This window comes from Centroberyx gerrardi, chromosome 14, assembly GCF_048128805.1.
Source record: "Centroberyx gerrardi isolate f3 chromosome 14, fCenGer3.hap1.cur.20231027, whole genome shotgun sequence".
NCBI classification, from domain to species: Eukaryota; Metazoa; Chordata; class Actinopteri; order Beryciformes; family Berycidae; genus Centroberyx; species Centroberyx gerrardi.
Window position 1 is genome coordinate 18571332 of NC_136010.1, and position 19339 is coordinate 18590670.

Sequence of the window (19339 nt, forward strand, 5' to 3'; positions counted from 1 at the left end):
TCATTGGAAGCCTGAACTGTCAATTCAAAGAATCAGTAATAAAAATACTGTAAGGAGAGGTATGACCTAGTATACATGTTGTGAGGAGTAGTAAGCTGGTAGTAGGCTACCCCAGTGTCTTACCTTATGAGCCAGGTGGTCAAACTTCTCACGTTCAGCCCCATGACCAAATATCTTCGGCATGGGGTTCTCTACTAGTCTGAGAAAATAGCTTGAGACAGCAAAAGTCTTGGATTTTGATCAGCAACACGATGCAAAAAAAAAAAAATGCAAAAATGTAGTGGAACATATGGTCCAACACATGAACACTTGGTCAGGGAGAATCATGGGAATATATGACAAAGAAAAATAAATGAGCTCAGGATCTACCAGTAGATAAGTGCGGAAAAAGCTTTGATTCAGAGACAGAGCAGTTTATGAACCCTGGTTCTGGTAAGTGGTCTGGGTTAGGGAGCAGGATATATACCCTAGGAATAGGGGCTAGGCTGATGGATAGGAGGTCAGGGGGCGAGGTAGAGTCTGAAGAGATGGGTTTTCAGTCAGCAACAGAAAATGGGGAGTGACTCTGCAGTCCTGAGGTGGGAAGATTATTTCACCGCTGGGGTGTGAGGAGAGAGAAGAGTTGGGACCGGGCAGAGTGATGGCCAGGTTTGTCGCAGGGAAGGGAGGGACAGTTGAACAGTAGTAGCTGAACACAGGGCACAGGCTGGAGTGTAGGGTTGAATCATGGTCTGTAGGTATGGGGGTGCTGTGCCCTTGGTCGCCTTGTAAGCCCCAGTGTTTTGAATTAGATGCAGAGCCACTAGGAGCCAGTGGAATGAGGATAGGAGGGGAATTACGTGGGAGAATTCAGAAAGGGTGAAGACAAGCTGGGCTGCAGCATTCTGGATGAGATGTAAGGGTCTAAGAGTGGAGGCAGGGAGGCCTCAACTCCAACTTTTACACCATGCATCTTAAGTACTCCAAAACTGATAAGGATGGTAGGAGAATTGCTGTTACAATTGCTTGAACTGATTTTGCTTTTTGTCCACTAGTGTTGTAGTATTCGAGATTGGCCTAGAGACCAAATTTTTAAGCTCTCGGTCTCGTCTTGGAGTCGACTGCATTTTTACTCTGTCTTGACTGGGTCTCGGACAAAGAGGACTCGGAATGTTATTTCAATACCGGTCGAGACCACAACTGCAGTAACATCATTACCTGCCTGTGCATTGTCTGATTTATTTTTTATTTTTACTGCAACCAATAACTATTTTAAGTTTGAAAGTTTATGTTAATTGTTAACGTTACTGAAATACCACAAGGTAATAACGTTACTTAATGTTAAAGTTTGTAGCGCAGCAGATCCTGTTAGTAACACGTGAGTTTGGAGCAAATTGCGGAATTTTAAGTTTCACTTTAGTTCCAACTCTGTCGGATTGAGTACACTGCTTTTCCAAATGGCAAACATGACGTGATGTGCACATTAGCCACATTAGAAATCAATTTACATAAATTTCTATACATTGACCAACATTTTATTTTGTGGCAGTACGCCACAGATCAGATGAACCTATGTATGGGAAAAATTGCATCTCGCAGCCAAAGACGCCTTCTAGAGGCCGTCTCACAAAGCATTGTTGACTGCCTGTCTGCCTGACCTGGAGATGCCTTGTGATGCCCTCGGCTACACCATGGGAAAAACACTCAGCAGAGTGTATAATTTCAGTGTATAATGTCAGTGGCTGATGTGACAATTTGGGGGACTCATAATTTAGCAGCAATAAGGTGTTTTAACATTTCTGTTTCATTCTTCCCACTGTATTGAGCCTTTCCAAAGGTCAGTGAAATGGAATTACAATGTTTCCGATCAAAATTGCTTTCTGTCACTGAGTATGTATTTTACCAAAATTCCTAAATAATGCTATCTTTCTTTACTAAAATTCCCAAATAATGCTTTCTTTCTTTTGGAATTATAGCAGAAAAATGTTGCAAATGTTGAGCCATCACTATGATTAGTCATGGTCTTGAATGGGACTCACATTGGTCTGGTCTCGTTCTTGACTCAGTTTTGCCCCCCTCAAAGTCTTGGTCTTGACTCGGACTTGATTCGCTCTGGTCTTGGTTTTGACTCAACCTCGGTTTATGTGGTCTTGACTACAACTCTACTGTCCACTATCTTCCATGGCCCGTTACCTTCAATGGCGACCCCATGCAGAGAAAAATGAAGCCCTGTTTACTACAGACACAGGGAAGGCTATGTCCAGGTCCTGGTTTGCTGCTCGACTCCATCTCTTGTGCCAGTGCTGTGGTCTCTCTCTTGACCTGTACACCTCTTCTTTTAGTATTGGTGCAGCTTCCTCAGAAGTTGGACTGCAATTTTAAAGGCCATGGGACATTGGTCTTCAGATGTTTTTGAACGTTACATTAGATTAAGCTCTAGTGAGATTATTTCAGCTCAAAGAGCCATGAGCGTTGATATTTGAATCAAACATGCTGTAAGTGCATCCTACTAATAAACATGCTGCATTAAAAACAGTGGATGGCGAGGTTTCACTTATGCTGACGATACCGTATATTTCCTTTATATCACATGGTACAGCAGCTACGGACCACCTAGCATCAGTACACATGGTCTAATGGAGCAAACTTGCTCCATTAGGAGCAATCTCATGACTCATTTAATCTCATGATGAGAGTGTTTTGTGACTGAACTCTGTTATTTGACTTAGTTGGTGTAGCAACAGGTTCATGACACAAGCTTGGAGTCATATGATTTGTTCCTGGTTAATGATTATCATAGTTTGTGTTTTTTTTTCATGTGTCTTATTTTTCCATTTTCTCTATTTCAAGAGCCATTTCAAGAGCTCATCAAAGCGGTAACACTATGAGCAAGCTAATTCTAATTGCAAGTACGGCACATTGCAAATTGATCAAATTAATGTTCCCTTTAGTTGAGTTAAATTTTAACCTTATACTTACCAACTACATTTGTGATTTTGAAGGTCTCTGTTGCACCCTCGGCAGCTTGGGTGAGTTGACAAATTGTACCAACAGTTCATAATACACAGTCTTATCAGCAACTGAACAAAGTCCCGAAATAAAATTTAATGACGCATGAAGTATATGAATTATAATGGATTATTCTTCAAAGATGAATGAAAATCAAAATTTAACACATGCTTTTTCTTCCATGTTTCAGCCTCTTCTTACAGACTGGGATGTTACTTCACTAACTGGTCCCAATACAGATCTGGAGATGGGAAGTTTATGCCTTCAAATATTGATCCAAACCTGTGTACCCACCTGATCTATGCCTTTTCTGCCATTAATGATGCCAATGAGCTGGTCACCGTAGAATGGAATGATGAGGCACTCTACAAATCCTTTAATGGACTCAAAGACAGGTCAGTCCTTTACACGAAGAGTATTCTGTAAAGTTTAATTTAGTGTGAAATGTTATGGGAAGTAATCACTGTTGAAAACTAACTTTGAATGTTCCCATAGGAATCCTAATCTCAAAACACTGTTGGCAGTTGGTGGCTGGAACTTTGGCACACAAAAGTGAGATGTTTTACACATAATATATCAGAACATTTAAAATCGATGTCTGCTTTTGAGAACACTTTTTTTCTGATAAATGCTCTCCAGATTCACTACGGTGGTGTCAACACCAATCAACAGAAACAAGTTTATCCAGTCCTCTATCTCTCTGCTGAGAAAACATGGTTTTGATGGGCTAGACCTGGACTGGGAATACCCTGGAGCACGAGGAAGCCCTCTAGAGGACAAACAGAGATTCACACTGTTATGCAAGGTCAGATCCTGAATTCTTCTTCTGGGATAGTCACCATTAGAGATACATATGACATATATGTTTGATGTTGAACACAGTGAGACTGCCCCATGTTTCTATGTTGTATAGGAACTCCTAGAGGCCTATGAGGCTGAGGGACGAGCGACTGGCCGTCCCAGATTAATGGTCACTGCTGCTGTGGCTGCTGGGAAAGGAACCATTGATGCTGGTTATGAAATAGCAGAGATTGCTAAGTACACCAAAGTTTCATTCTCCACATCATTCCCATGAGTAACCGTTGTCATGTGTTGGTGAACTTGATCTCACTTCCATTTTCTCAGGTACTTGGATTTCATTAATGTGATGACATATGACTTTCATGGTACCTCGGAGAGAGTCACAGGACATCACAGCCCGTTATACAAGGCATCCCATGACACTGGAGACCAAATTTACTTAAATACTGTGAGTACACGGATTCATATTTTAGCTACAGGAATGTATTTCTGTCTATTTAGAGATGTGTTTCACTCTCTCTTCCCCTCCCAACTCTCTATTTTTCTCTCATTTCAGGACTTTGCCATGAAGTATTGGCGGGACCAGGGAACACCTGTAGAAAAGCTCAATTTGGGGTTTGCTTCATATGGGCGAGCATTTCGCCTGTCCTCTGAATCCAGTCAGGTTGGAGCATCAGCCAGTGGTCCTGCGGCTGCGGGCCGTTTCACCAGGGAGGCTGGCTTCTGGTCCTATTATGAGGTGAAATTGGCAGCTATGCATCCAATGAATTTATCTCTTTAGCCTCAAGGCCTAATAATTTTCAGAAAAGCTTCTACAAAGATTTATACAAAACTGTTTTACCGTATATGGTTTGACAAGTTTCTGGTGATTTTAATGCATTGCGTCAAAATGGGATATGTGACCCCTTTTCAGATCTGCACTTTCCTTCAAGGGGCCAGTGTCCAGTGGATTGAGGATCAGAAAGTTCCATATGCCACCAAAGGAAATGAATGGGTTGGATTTGACAACAAGGACAGCTTTGAGACTAAGGTAGTCATCTGTTCCTACAAAACTATGGCTCGGTAATTCCTCTGCAAATGGCCAGCTGTACACAAGTACAGTTACACATATAGTACATAGATTCAACTGTTGAAGTGTTTTCTTCCTTATTCACTCAGGTCCGTTACCTAAAAGACAACAGGTTTGGAGGAGCCTTCATCTGGGCTCTGGACCTGGATGACTTTGCTGGACAGTTCTGTGGACAGGGCAACTACACGCTCATTAGCCACCTGCGCTCTCTTCTGGGTTCAGGTAAAACAAAAGGTTTCTGAAAGTGTCAAACCCTATCCTATACTATCTTCATGTTGGTGAAATTTTGAATGGACAGATATTGCTAGTTAGAAATATATTCTTTAATTTAATGTATTTCAGCTTATCCTTAATTCTTCACCTTCGGTCACCTAATTGCAATTTACAGAATACTTAAAACTTACTCTCACTCCTCCAGATCTTCCTCCCCTTCCACATACAACCACTTCAAATCCAGTGACTCCGTCTACAACCAAAACTCAACCTGACACCTCAAATGGTGGCATAACCAGAGGACCTGATAGTAACTTCTGTGCTGGAAAGGCAGATGGTGTGTATGCCAAGTCTGATGCCCCAGGCTCTTACTACAGTTGTGCCAATGGCGTGACCTGGATCCAAAACTGCCAAGCTGGCTTAGTCTTCCAAGACAGCTGCAAATGCTGTGGCTGGCCCTAAAGAGACACACATTATACATTTCATAGGCTGTAATAGCTATGCTTATTAACACAGAGCAATGTGCGTATTACCAAAAAACTGATAATTTAGCTGAGATTCATCACCATTGAATAACAAAGAATGCATGTTGTGTGTCCTTTATACTTACAACTTTTATCAGACAGTAGAACAGAGTTTACACACATTGTCAAGCACTCATGTTAATTCATTTCAGTCAACTGTATTCAAGTATCTCTCACATTTAAGATAGCATAAGTTTCTTTTTACTTTTCATAATGAAATAAATCATAATGGACAAATTCCAATGTCATTAGTGTACTGTGTGTTATGTTCATTTAAGAATATAAAAGGACATCATAAAAAAACAAAACACTAAAACACAAATTTTTGCATTTTTACTGCAATGCCTGTCTCAAACTCAAATTACCTTTACAACTCATGCTTGGTTGAGTAAATTTGTATTCAGTGTTGAACATACCATTTGAGATTCTTACGTCTGAGCATCAGCTGGTTTAAATCAGGTAGGGGCAAAGCAATAGAAGTGACTGCTGTCTGTGTTCCCAGCACAAATACCATTCGAGATACATTCAAGATAACATCAAAATACTGCAGGCATAGAATGAATTAAAGAACTAAATTTGTATGTTATCACATTTGCTTTCTTACCTGAAGCGACTGTAACTCCTGGAAATAAGTCCAGGACAGCTTTCTTAATGATCTGGAACCCAAAAGACTTGTCATTATAGGAGCTGATTGGCAGAGGGTCAAAGCCATCAACCAGCTCTATCTTCACACGCTGGTCACCTACTGTAAACTGGATGATGTCAATTTAGCTCAATTTACAATTCATAAATACTAGAAATGCATTGCTTTGTACAAGGGTCAAGTGTCAGAAGAGTGTCAAAGTTGTTTTCAGGTGGACAATTAGGGAAATGGGGGGACTGTTTTTGGACGAAGTGTCTAATTTGGAAGAAACAAAGCAAAAAGCTCTTCGAATGAGGAGAAGATCCCCTCATATAAATCATCTTTACTATACCATGTAGAGAATGTTGGGTCTAATCGATGGCTTAAAGCCCCTATGTGTAGACTTTGCATCTGATTATATCATCCTCCAATTAATTTTGATACCATAAAAGTTTGTGAGACCATCGCGGAGAAAATTGGTTTAGTCTATATGTGTTGCTTTCAATCTGTTCATTCTCTGTGTCCGTGGATACGAATTGGCACGAAGTGCCGTACTGATTTACAGCAGAAAGTCAAACCAAACCAGGAAGAAAACAGACGCAGTTTGAATGCAGACTAGTTGCTTAGATTGGACACCGTGAAGCTAATCAATATGGCAGATCGTGGTAACATGGAAGACATGACTGTAACTGCTGGACCCTCTGCAACAAAACAAAACCAGAAGCCTATAACAAAAGAGGCTAAAACAGCTGAGAGGGAGATGGAGGGCAGCGCGAGACACGGCAGACCGGAGACTCCGGTCACCAAACCCCGGGAGCCCGACGGACCCATCAGCGCCCAGCACTAGCTCTATCGAGCTACGAAGGAGCGTGACAAAGCACGGCGTCAGACAGACCAGAATTAACCGCGGCCGGACGTTCACTCGTCGGAGAGCTAGACGGGAGCTGAAGAGGTTTAAGACCGACATAGAGCTGGCTTTCTTTTTCCTACACATGTAAACGAAATACCAGTAAGAAACAAGTTCATCCAGTCCTCTATCTCTCTGCTGAGAAAACATGGTTTTGATGGGCTAGACCTGGACTGGGAATACCCTGGAGCACGAGGAATCCCTCTAGAGGACAAACAGAGATTCACACTGTTATGCAAGATCAGATCCTGAATTATTCTTTTTGGATAGTCACCATTAGAGATACATATCATCATATATAAACTTAAACTTAATTCTTCACCATATTCGATGGCTTGCATCTTGTCTGAAACTTTTCTTTTATCCTACAGTAATGGAACAGGTACTGTGCTGGCTTTTTGTATGTACTTTATAATTAACATATTTTCAAGCTAAAGCCAGTCAGTGTTGTAGCAGGGCTTAGAGAAAAAGCACACTTGTCTCTTAAAAAGGACCAGTGCACCGCAAAAACTAAATGACTAGAAACCAGATAATATCAGTGCAGTAGTTGGAAGGAAAATACAACTACATAAAACACTGTAATTCGAAGACGGAAATTATTATTATTGTTATTGTATTATTATTCATGAGAAACAGGCGAAACTAGATAGATTGACTGAAAGCCTGCTGTAACCAACACATAAAGCCTGATCTGTCACTTAGCACCTGAGTCATTCTTTCTTTATTTTCAGATAGCCTTTTTAAAAGTTACTAGAAATGAGTATTGCAGAGCTGTTTTTTGAAAAAATTTCCTCCTGCGGAGCATGCCCCCGGACCCCAGTAGTCAAATCTGTCCCTCCCAATGGCCAACTGCTTCCTACGCCCATGGCCAAAAGTACTGTTGTATTAAATGTATATAGAGGTCCATTATGAAACATTTCCATAAGCACTTCATTCCTTTCTTATGAAGATTTTATCCTTTGATATTACTGGGGTCTTTCTACTTGGCGTTTCGGTGCACTGAAAAATGATCGGATGTCTTTTTCTTTTCTCTGCCATTTTAACTGACTGGCTGACAAATAGACACACACACACACACACACACACACACAGCATGCAGGTTATTTACAGTAGTGGGTGAGATGCAACACCCATTAACTGAACTAAAGCTAATATATGCCTAATTAGATTTAGTTTTCCCGAAAAAGCAGATCTCTAATGTTTTGCTGTCAATGTGTAAAAGTCCAGAACGCTATGAAGCCTGCCAGAAACTTACTTCAGGGTCTTTTTTAAGAATTAAGTCTTCATTTATTTCCAAAATTATAAACAAAATTACATAGTGGCAGCCATTTTACATGCAGTAAGAAAAAAAGAATATACTTAGAACCTAATTACGTAGGGTAAGTTCATCTTAAATAGCCTATTATAGAAATATTACTGTTACCATCTACAAAAGATAATTTTGGTATGAAAACCCGCATTTTAATTTAACCAAGTATCCTGTATCATAAATACATGTCTGGCATTTGTAACAAACCAAACCGCTTGAAAATCGGTCGAAAATTCAGTGAGTTATGATGATTTTAATTGTGGATAGACCTCCTGCCTCCATAGACGTACATGCATTAGGAGACGCGGCTGCTCCGTACCAATACGCTGACACACAAGATTCAACTGCGAGGTAATGGAGCGAACAAAATGTAGTCTGGTTACAATTGTGAATGTGTTTTATTCTATTGAGTGGTAGAAGTAAAGAAAAATGTCTGACACATCCTTTGTTTTAAGTTAACCTTTGCGAAGCAGCTACTTACTGGAGGTCTGCCACCACTGACACACTTCCAGAGATCCTCCACACACACTCGTACCGAGGGCTAATGTGTGTGGGGGTTCGGGGAGGCAGGTAGGCAGTGGACCAAACCACTGTGAGGCATATGAGAAGGGGGGGGGGGGGGGGGGGGGCGCAATCTTTAGAAACTTAAAAACGCATTGTTTTGTGTCTATAATTAGCACAAGTGCTTTCAATGCATATTATTATATTATTTAAAATTATATAGTTATGTTTACAATGGTATATTGAGGGGGACAACTCTCTGTTTTTCCCAGAAAGAGGGGGTCCGGACCCCCCTGTCCCCCCCGTAATTTCCGCCCATGAATGCAAGCACCAGCAGCTTTTTGCCGGTGATGAATGGCATCAAGAGGCTGCCTCTCTCTACACCTTCCCCCGTACTGAGGGAGGTAAAGGACACTGGCCTCAGTGCCTCCCACCCCTTTACTCCACCTTTTAATTGTTTATAGTTTATTGTTATTAGACAACGTCATAGTTTATTATCATTTATTGGTGTTGGTTAAAGTTACCAAATTAAAGTGATAAAAATAGCAATCCCTGACTGATTACATCTGTATTTATATAGATACGCCTTTTCAAATAGCCCTTTATCATGATGCACTAAATGCACAATATAGCAGCCTGTATCTGTATCTGTCACAGTGGTGGTCTGCTGGCGACAAACCATATGTAGTACTAATTTATATATACTGTATACTTAGGCTATAAGTAGTGACTCTAAGTCTTGCTGTATTCATATATGCAGCAATGGGGTGGGGATGGTGGAATATTCGCAGACTGGATGTGGGCTGGTCTGGGTCAAAAAGTCCAGGGCCATTTTCTTGTCCCAGTCCGCCTGGGTCTGGTCTTGTTCTTGACTCAGTTCTGCCCCTCTCAAAGTCTTGGTCTTGACTCGGACTTGTTTCATTCTGGTCTTGGTTTTGACTCGACCTCGGTTTATGTGGTCTTAACTACAACTCTACTGTCCACTATCTTCCATGGCCCGTTACCTTCAATGGCGACCCCATGCGGAGAAAAATGAAGCCCTGTTTACTACAGACACAGGGAAGGCTATGTCCAGGTCCTGGTTTGCTGCCCGACTCCATCTCTTGTGCCAGTGCTGTGGTGTCTCTCCTGACCTGTACACCACCCATTCTTTTAGTATTGGGGCAGCTTCCTCAGAAGTTGGACTGCAATTTTAAAGGTTATGGGATATTGGTCTTCAGATGCTTTTGAACGTTGAACGCTGAGCAAGCTTGCTCCATTAGGAGCAATCTCATGACTCATTTAATCTCATGATGAGAGTGTTTCGTGACTGAACTTCTGTTATTTGACTAGTTGATGTAGCAACAGGTTCATGACACAAGCTTGGAGTCATATGATTTGCTCCTGGTTAATGATTATAGTTTGTGGGGTTTTTTTTCATGCGTCTCTATTTTTACCATTTCAAGAGCTCATCAACACGGCAACACCATGAGCAAGCTAATTCTAATTGCAGGTAAGGCACATTGCAAATTGATGAAATAAATGTTTTCTCTACTTGAGTTCAATTTTAACCTTATACTTATTTGTGATTTTGAAGGTCTCTGTTGCACCCTCGGCAGCTTGGGTGAGTTGACAAATTGCATCAACAGTTCATAATACACAGTCTTATCAGCAACTGAACAAAGTCCTGAAATGTTACCTGCCGTTAAAATAAACAGGATCATTAATTGAATGACACATTAATTATATGAATTATAATGGATTATTCTTCAAAGATGAATGAAAATCAAAATTTAACACATGCTTTTTCTTCCATGTTTCAGCCTCGTCTTACAGACTGGGATGTTACTTCACTAACTGGTCCCAATACAGATCTGGAGATGGGAAGTTTATGCCTTCAAATATTGATCCAAACCTGTGTACCCACCTGATCTATGCCTTTTCTGCCATTAATGATGCCAATGAGCTGGTCACCGTAGAATGGAATGATGAGGCACTCTACAAATCCTTTAATGGACTCAAAGACAGGTCAGTCCTTTACACCAAGATTTAGTGTGAAATGTTATGGTAAGTAATCATTGTTGAAAACTAACTTTGAATGTTCCCATAGGAATCCTAATCTCAAAACACTGTTGGCAGTTGGTGGCTGGACCTTTGGCACACAAAAGTGAGATGTTTTACACATAATATATCAGAACATTTAAAGGATAAGGCTGGTGTTTTTTAATGCATTTCTTTCGTTCAAAAAATCCTATGAAAATAACAAAATCAGCAATGAATTTGTTTTACTAACAAGTCTCGTCCATGTAGCCGATGCCCAATAAAGCCATGTCCCAGTAGCCATAGAACTAAAAAAACGATTAAAAACACGTCAAAGAGCCATGCTGTTGCTCTGGGCAACGTATTTCATCACTGCGATGCACCGGACCAGCCTACCTTTTCCTCAAACTTAATAAACTTAAAAATAAACTTAACTTAATAAGCCGACTGTAGACACGTTTTCCATCTCAGGAAAGTAGTTCCGTAGCACCAAAAATAGTCCCTGGCGTAATGAAGAATTTGTTCCCATTTGATTTGGTAATAACTACAATAGCCTGACTTTTCATGGTAACAGTTTACAATTTTTAAACTTTAAACTATGTCTTTGTGAGCTGTATTTAAAGGTTTTTATCTTACAATTGGAGCCAATGACTTCCAGTTTGAAGGCTAAAAAGAGAACGTGGGAAGTCGGAAAGTAATAGGAGTAGAGCAAACGCATTGTCGATTTTGTTATTATCATAGGATTTGTTGACGATAAATGTATTTAGAAACGTATCCTTTAAAATCAATATGTGCATACATCTTTTGAGAACACTTTTTTGATTAAATGCTCTCCAGATTCACTACGGTGGTGTCAACACCAATCAACAGAAACAAGTTTATCCAGTCCTCTATCTCTCTGCTGAGAAAACATGGTTTTGATGGGCTAGACCTGGACTGGGAATACCCTGGAGCACGAGGAAGCCCTCTAGAGGACAAACAGAGATTCACACTGTTATGCAAGGTCAGATCCTGAATTCTTCTTCTGGGATAGTCACCATTAGAAATACATGACATATACAGTATGTTTGATGTTGAACACAGTGAGACTGCCCCATGTTTCTATGTTGTATAGGAACTCCTAGAGGCCTATGAGGCTGAGGGACGAGCGACTGGCCGTCCCAGATTAATGGTCACTGCTGCTGTGGCTGCTGGGAAAGGAACCATTGATGCTGGTTATGAAATAGCAGAGATTGCTAAGTACACCAAAGTTTCATTCTCCACATCATTCCCATGAGTAACCGTTGTCATGTGTTGGTGAACTTGATCTCACTTCCATTTTCTCAGGTACTTGGATTTCATTAATGTGATGACATATGACCTTCATGGCACCTGGGAGAAAGTCACAGGACATCACAGCCCGTTATACAAGGCATCCCATGACACTGGAGACCAAATGTATTTAAATACTGTGAGTACAGGGATTCATATTTTAGCTACAGGAATGTATTTCTGTCTATTTAGAGATGTGTTTCACTCTCTCTTCCCCTCACAACTCTCTATTTTTCTCTCATTTCAGGACTTTGCCATGAAATATTGGCGGGACCAGGGAACACCTGTAGAAAAGCTCAATTTGGGGTTTGGTACATATGGACGAACATTTCGCCTGTCCTCTGAATCCAGTCAGGTTGGAGCACCAGCCAGTGGTCCTGCGGCTGCGGGCCATTTCACCAGGGAGGCTGGCTTCTGGTCCTATTATGAGGTGAAATTGGCAGCTATGCATCCAATGAATTTATCTCTATAGCCTCAAGGCCTAATCCTTTTCAGCTTCTGAGAAGATTTATACAAAACTGTTTAACCATATATTGTTTGACAAGTTTCTGATGGTTTGAATGCATTGCATCAAAATGTCATATGTGACCCCTCTTTTCAGATCTGCACTTTCCTTCAAGGGGCCAGTGTCCAGTGGATTGAGGATCAGAAAGTTCCATATGCCACCAAAGGAAATGAATGGGTTGGATTTGACAACAAGGACAGCTTTGAGACTAAGGTAGTCATCTGTTCCTACAAAACTATGGCTCGGTAATTCCTCTGCAAATGGCCAGCTGTACACAAGTACAGTTACACATATAGTACATAGATTCAACTGTTGAAGTGTTTTCTTCCTTATTCACTCAGGTCCGTTACCTAAAAGACAACAGGTTTGGAGGAGCCTTCATCTGGGCTCTGGACCTGGATGACTTTGCTGGACAGTTCTGTGGACAGGGCAACTACACGCTCATTAGCCACCTGCGCTCTCTTCTGGGTTCAGGTAAAACAAAAGGTTTCTGAAAGTGTCAAACCCTATCCTATACTATCTTCATGTTGGTGAAATTTTGAATGGACAGATATTGCTAGTTAGAAATATATTCTTTAATGTAATTCATCTTATACTTAATTCTTCACCTTCAGTCACCTTAATTGCAATTTACAGAATACTTAAAACTGACTCTCACTCCTCCAGATCTTCCTCCCCTTCCACATACAACCACTTCAAATCCAGTGACTCCATCTACAACCAAAAATCAACCTGACACCTCAAAGGGAGGCATAACCACAACCACTACTACCTCTACCATCCCCACCAGGGGACCTGATAGTAACTTCTGTGCTAGAAAGGCAGGTGGGGTGTATGCCAAGCCCGATGCTCCAGGCTCTTTCTACAGTTGTGCCAATGGCGTGACCTGGATCCAAAACTGCCCCGGTGGCTTAGTCTTTCAAGACAGCTGCAAATGCTGTGGCTGGCCTTAAGTCACACATCATTATACAGTCCATAAGATGTAATAGCTATGCTTTATAACGTGTGCATTACCAAAAAAAATTATAAGTTAGGCAATTTCTTGTGATTCATCACTGTCGAATACATGTCCTTTATGCTTACAATTCAGACAATAGAACAGATCACAACACATTTATTTTATTGTCAAGCTCTCTTCATGTTAATTCATTTTAATCAACTGTACTCAAGTATCTCACACTCAAGACAGCAGAATTTTCAGAGGCAAAGGATAAATCTTGGTTTCTTTTAACTTTCTGCAATGAAATAAATGATAATGGCGGAATTCCAATTTCATTAGTGTACTGTGTGTTATGTTCAGAATTAAAGAATGTAAAATACACCACATGAAAATAAACACCTAAAAAGAAAATAATAATAATTTGTGCCATTTGTCAGCAATGCGTCTCAACCTCTTGTGTGCAAATATTACCTTTACAACTCATCATTCATTTTCAAGACAATAGTGTTGTCAGTGAAACTATAGCATTTTAATTACTTATTTTACCCTATTCATGCATGCACAAAAGGATAAATAGTACAATGTCATTGTTTCCACAGGGAGAGAATCTGGCTATGCAAAGCACATTTTTCAACAAGCACAAATCATCATTTCAAGTATTTCCATTTCACATATTTTATAATGAACTATCTTTTTATATTATTGTCTATTATACAGTATTATCAGCAGCCAAAACAAATAAGCATTTCATGTAACTTTTACCATCAAAACCTAAAAAATAAATGATCATCACAACTGCCTACCACAAAACCAAAATCATTATGGATATCAAAAATGCAAATGGAGTTGACCAGTGATCATTTTTCCACAGCAAGGCCAACACAATATGTTAATCACACAAGAGTAAAAATAACTCTTTGTTTAGCGGAAATGACAGGGCATTGAGCAAATCACATCTTTTGGCTTCAAAATACAAAATCGTAAGTGTTTTGTTTTGGGGTTGAGTGACAAATGAGTGAGTCAAAGCTGATTCTGCTTGGTCCTGTGGAGAAATTAAGACTACTGAATACTAACAGCCACAGTAGCACAGGCTTAGGATTGCACTCGTTACCAATACTGCGTTTCCCTTAGAGCTCATGAACAGAGTTGTGGGGATCGGGGAGCTTCTGAATGTCGCAGTTTTGAATCAGATTGAAGTAAAATACTACCAGCTCCTCGTAGTTCTTTTTCGAAATCCTTTCATTGATGCCATGGAACCTAAGAAAAAGAAAAGACTGACATATTTTCCTGATATCATGCCATCTTACTGTTCCTGTTGAATACTGGCTGTATGTTACCAAGAGATATACCAGAGCAGAGAGCTCAGCTAGGCTAAACTTTGGCTCTATACATAAAACCCTTGTTTTTTGTTCAGGGCGGACTTTAACTCTGAACAGTGCAGCTGGGTCACATGGTTAGATCACAAGGCTGTGAGGTGGTCTCATGACCGACAACAGAACGCTGCCTTTTGTTGACCAGTCTCCCATCTAGTTTGCCAGTTAATTATACTGCACATGTAATTTATTGTAATGACTGCAGCAGACTGCAGAGTACATTTTTACTCTGAGAATCTGAGATTCTTACCTCTGAGCATCACCTGGTTTAAACCAGGTAGGGGCAAAGCGATAGGTGTCATTGGTCAGCTCTTTGAAGTGACGGCTGTCTGTGTTCCCAATACAAATACCTGCATATTCAACACAACATCAAAATACTTCAGACGTAGTATGAATTAAAGAAACTAAATTTGTATGCCATCACATCTATTTGCTTTCTTACCTGGGGCGACTGTAACTCCTGGAAACAAGTCCAGCACAGTTTTCTTAATGATCTGGAACCCAAAAGCCTTGTCATCATAGGAGCTGACAGGCAGAGGGTCAAAGCCATCAACCAGCTCCATCTTCACACGCTGGTCCCCTACTGTAGACTGGACGAGGTCCAGGACCTGGACAACAAGACAACACACATCTTGTTCAACTAAGAGTATCCATGGTGAAAAATTAGGAATTCTCAAAAGAATGAAATTGCTGACCCCACCTCTTGTAATGACTGTGCTGAATGGATACGTAGATTTACATAAGATTCAGCAAGGGAGGGGATGATGTTCACCTGCAAAGAGGCAGAGAATTTGGGGTTTCTTTTAAAGGCAAATGGAACTGCTTACTGTACATTATCATGTCCTGTAAATTACATTTCTTTTTCAAAATTGCTAGCTGTACCTTAACTCCTGCGTTAAACATGGTGACAGCTGTGGTCGTCCTTACAAAAGCATTGGTGTCTGGTCTTCTTTCCATTACCCTGCAACATAAAACATACTTATTGATTTATTCCAATGGTTACGGGAGAAAACATGTTGAATCCATTGTAGGATATAATTACCTGCCAAGGAGTGGAGAAAACAGCCACAAATTCGACATTATGAACTTCATCGGGAGCTTGAACTGTCAAGTCAAAGAATCAGTAATAAAAATACTGTAAGGAGAGGTATGACCTGGTACACACATTGTGTGGAGTAGTAGGCTAGTAGTAGGTTACCCCAGTGTCTTACCTTATGAGCCAGGTGTTCAAAGGTGCCACGTTCAGGCCCATGACCAAATAGCCTCGGCATGGGGTTCTCCTCTAGTCTGAGGAAACAGTGTGAGACAGCAAACGTATTGCATTTTGACTAACAACACTTGTTTTTAGACACTCTAAATGGCAAGAATGGAGTGGAACACATGAAGACTTACTCAGGGAGAATAACTGGAAAGGAAATTCAATGAGTTTAGGATCTTCCAGTAGATTAAAGTGCAGGAAAAGCTTTGATTCAGAGAAATTGATCCTCTCACCTTTTGACAGCTGCAGCCAAGATGCCAATGCTGCTCTCACTGGGAGGCATGGAGGAGTGACTAGGGACCATAGACACACTCAGCTTCACTGTAGCCTGGCCCTTCTCACTTATCCCAATCCTACACAACACAAACACACATATAACACTGAATATGCAACAAAAGTCAATACATTACCCACATTTTTCTATAAATCTTAGAAACATTAGTGACATGCATTCTACTATGCTAGCCAACAAATTATGTTTCTTGAAAGACAGAGGTAACTGGGAAAACATGATTTCTGTTGTGATGTGTTGAGGATTGGCCTAATGGATTATTTTTTGCTAAGTAACAGCTACAAAGCTAATAGTATGTTGAGGATGCCTCAGGCCGGCATGGAGAGTCGTTATACTACAGAACAGCAGTGGTAGGTTCTCACAGAGCAGCAGGTCCCTCGAGTCCACTGATGACTCCATCTAGTACGGCCAGGCCCTCGTCCAGGACAAACGCCAGCTGCACACCGCGCTGCTTCAGCACACGCACTATGTTCATGGCCCCCTTGAAACCACTGATCTATATCGAAATATACGCACAAAGACACAAATGCTCAAATCTAATATTTCAACCCTCATTTACATTTGCAATGTCAAATAATATAAATAAGTGGCACATTAGTGTGTATTATGTCATAATTAGTTGGCGTACTTCTTCATCATGACCAAGGCCAATGTAAAATCCCCTGCGAGGTGCATAGCCCTTTAGCAGCAAGTACTCCAGGGCCTGGAGAATTCCCTGGAGGAAATAAAGTATTTTAGTCAGAGGTGCAGGTATTTTACTTACCAAGAAATGTTGGATTAGTTAAATATGTAACATAAGTATTTAGTGGCAAGATCACACAAAACATCATATGATCACTCACCATTACAGACTGCTTGTCGTCAATGGTCCCTCTACCATAGATGAAGCCATCCATTTCCTTGGCAGAAAATGGCGGAGCCTCCCAGCCGTCCGACTCCGAGGCGGGCACTACGTCGATGTGGGCCAGCAGCATGTAGGGTAGCAGGGCCGGCTGGGAGCCCCGCACCCAGAACAGGTGGCTGTAGTCTGCCACCAAGTCATGATGAACCAAGCTTGAAGAGAAGACTGTTGGGAAGGCTGACACAGGAAGAAGTGTATATGATTGCTTACTTCAATTTTACACTTTTTGACATGTCTTAACTTGTTTTAGATTGGTGCATGAAAGCACAGACCAATAAATTGTTACAATATTGACGTGTTTTGAATAAAGCACTCCAGAATTGTCAAAAAAAAAAAAAAAATTAAGTTCAACTTCATAGTAAAAAATACTTTCACCTTTTCAATGTTACCTAACCTTTAACTTTCATTTAGCCTACAAGAAACCTGATGACGACCTGTCTTGGAGAGTAATTCTGTCTTGTTAGTGTTATTATCAAGCGCATGTATCAACAAATTCTCCACATTATGTCGGAATCATGAGTCTCAGCAATTGGTAGTGAGGGAGGGAGGGAGTGAAAAGCCTAGCACTAGGTTACAGTGAAGAGTTTTGTAAGACATACACACACACACGCACGGGGTGTAGCTGTGTGTGTGTACATGTTTGGCAGTCAAGTTGTTGACAAATTTGCACCATTATAGACTGTAGTTTCGTAACTCATAGTCGCGGTTAATTGGCCGAGTCACGCTCGAAGCCATTGTGCAATAGCTATAAACACACACACACACACACACACATTTTACACCGTGCACGTTTATCGGAGCACACGTGACTAGCATAGGAGTTTATGTAAACGTTAAATATAATCACCACTACTGTATGTGTTACTGTTAAATGGGACGACGTACCTTTCCGTAATAGCTTGTGAAACTCGAGCAGCGCGGTGGTGTTGAACTCTGTCTGTGTGGATGACACGGTGGGAATCCGGATAGCCTCTGCATGAATGGAGAGATGCACTGGTTGTCAAAAATGGCTAGCCGACTACACCTTTCTTTCAGAGGTCAGCAGGTGCAACTTGCTTCATGTTGTTAACCTTTATATTTCTGTAAGAGCGACTCAAAGTAAAAGCAACCAAAAAAAAAAAAACACCTTTAAAATTAGCAAGAAGCTCCTCTCTCTGACGCTGGTTTATGTCAGGCGCGAGGTTGTTTGTCTTCTCCCACTGTGCAAGCTGAAGTCCGACATTCACGTCCAGCGAAAGTGTCCTGACAGAGGCTATGGTAAACAACACTAGGGTAATAATTAGTAAGCTACAAATAATTATCTTTAAAAACTTGCATACTCTGAACTTTGGTCCACGGTCTGTCATTTTCGCTCATCTGTGTGTTGACAGCGGCACTCATTCGCTGGCTGACTGTCGGTAGATTGAGATGTGAAATGTTGTATGAGAGCCACCTGCTGGCCTGAAAGCAGAAAATCATCACAACCTACATGTCAACTATTCTGCAAAACCCCCCACAAATGTTATATATGTATTCCCACAAAGTTTCACTACCCACTGGTACCAAGCTAAACCATTCAGTGCTTTGTAAACTGTCAGAAAGCATTATAGGCATCAACAAGAAATACAAATAAAGATTGTTTTTAAAAATTGATATTTGACACATTTTTAATATTCCTTGTGCAGCTATAGGATAAAAGCATGCTTCACTGTATTAAAAATCATTAGCCCTCTGTGTACATCTACCCTACACCTGAAAAGGTAATTCATATGCATTTTCTCATGTATTATGAATTATCACAGACACAAACAGGCCTATATGAAGCAA

General features: G+C 40.8%; 3 protein-coding genes across 6 annotated transcripts; 2 read left to right on the top strand and 1 right to left on the bottom strand.

The window, feature by feature from the left end:
* The first annotated feature begins 2863 nt into the window (after positions 1-2863).
* On the top strand, positions 2864-5533 carry LOC139907982 (acidic mammalian chitinase-like). The gene is made up of 11 exons (XM_071894525.2): positions 2864-2888; positions 2982-3008; positions 3179-3383; positions 3484-3540; positions 3628-3793; positions 3902-4026; positions 4114-4237; positions 4346-4528; positions 4703-4819; positions 4948-5080; positions 5277-5533. The coding sequence occupies exons 1-11, from the start codon at positions 2864-2866 to the stop codon at positions 5531-5533; spliced, it is 1419 nt and encodes a 472-aa protein (XP_071750626.2).
* A 413-nt stretch (positions 5534-5946) lies between these two features.
* Positions 5947-18909, bottom strand: LOC139907986 (N-fatty-acyl-amino acid synthase/hydrolase PM20D1.2-like). 4 transcript variants are annotated; one of them, XR_013507171.1, is made up of 14 exons: positions 18660-18909; positions 18419-18505; positions 17475-17710; positions 17261-17347; positions 16995-17128; positions 16574-16693; positions 16294-16369; positions 16125-16186; positions 15965-16043; positions 15783-15854; positions 15525-15690; positions 15333-15432; positions 14181-14966; positions 5947-5960 (listed from the first exon to the last, which is right to left on the bottom strand). XR_013507171.1 is itself a non-coding variant. In XM_071894529.2 (13 exons), the coding sequence occupies exons 1-13, from the start codon at positions 18877-18879 to the stop codon at positions 14837-14839; spliced, it is 1569 nt and encodes a 522-aa protein (XP_071750630.2). In that variant the 5' UTR covers positions 18880-18909; the 3' UTR covers positions 14036-14836. The 4 variants fall into 4 exon arrangements, 3 of the variants coding, with proteins under 3 accessions (XP_071750630.2, XP_071750631.2, XP_078144394.1); XM_071894529.2 differs by lacking the exon at positions 5947-5960 and having other exon boundaries at positions 14036-14966; XM_071894530.2 differs by lacking the exon at positions 5947-5960 and having other exon boundaries at positions 14036-14983.
* Positions 10402-13722, top strand: LOC139907980 (acidic mammalian chitinase-like). The gene is made up of 11 exons (XM_071894521.2): positions 10402-10426; positions 10511-10537; positions 10737-10941; positions 11024-11080; positions 11791-11956; positions 12068-12192; positions 12280-12403; positions 12512-12694; positions 12866-12982; positions 13111-13243; positions 13436-13722. The coding sequence occupies exons 1-11, from the start codon at positions 10402-10404 to the stop codon at positions 13720-13722; spliced, it is 1449 nt and encodes a 482-aa protein (XP_071750622.2).
* Positions 18910-19339: the final 430 nt, after the last annotated feature.

What these genes read in the sequence shown, in the direction of transcription:
- LOC139907982 (XM_071894525.2), top strand. Translation starts at nt 2,864, where the DNA reads ATGAGCAAGCTAATTCTAATTGCAA. An exon ending in CAAGCTAATTCTAATTGCAA is followed by an intron (nt 2,889 to 2,981) that starts GTACGGCACATT and finishes GTGATTTTGAAG; the next exon opens with GTCTCTGTTGCACCCTCGGC. An exon ending in GAAATAGCAGAGATTGCTAA is followed by an intron (nt 4,027 to 4,113) that starts GTACACCAAAGT and finishes CCATTTTCTCAG; the next exon opens with GTACTTGGATTTCATTAATG.
- LOC139907980 (XM_071894521.2), top strand. Translation starts at nt 10,402, where the DNA reads ATGAGCAAGCTAATTCTAATTGCAG. An exon ending in GATTCACACTGTTATGCAAG is followed by an intron (nt 11,957 to 12,067) that starts GTCAGATCCTGA and finishes TATGTTGTATAG; the next exon opens with GAACTCCTAGAGGCCTATGA. An exon ending in AGGACAGCTTTGAGACTAAG is followed by an intron (nt 12,983 to 13,110) that starts GTAGTCATCTGT and finishes TTATTCACTCAG; the next exon opens with GTCCGTTACCTAAAAGACAA.
- LOC139907986 (XM_071894529.2), bottom strand. Translation starts at nt 18,879, where the DNA reads ATGACAGACCGTGGACCAAAGTTCAGAGTATGCAAGTTTTTAAAGATA. An exon ending in TTGGCTGCAGCTGTCAAAAG is followed by an intron (nt 16,370 to 16,573) that starts GTGAGAGGATCA and finishes CTGTTTCCTCAG; the next exon opens with ACTAGAGGAGAACCCCATGC. An exon ending in TTGAACACCTGGCTCATAAG is followed by an intron (nt 16,187 to 16,293) that starts GTAAGACACTGG and finishes TTGACTTGACAG; the next exon opens with TTCAAGCTCCCGATGAAGTT.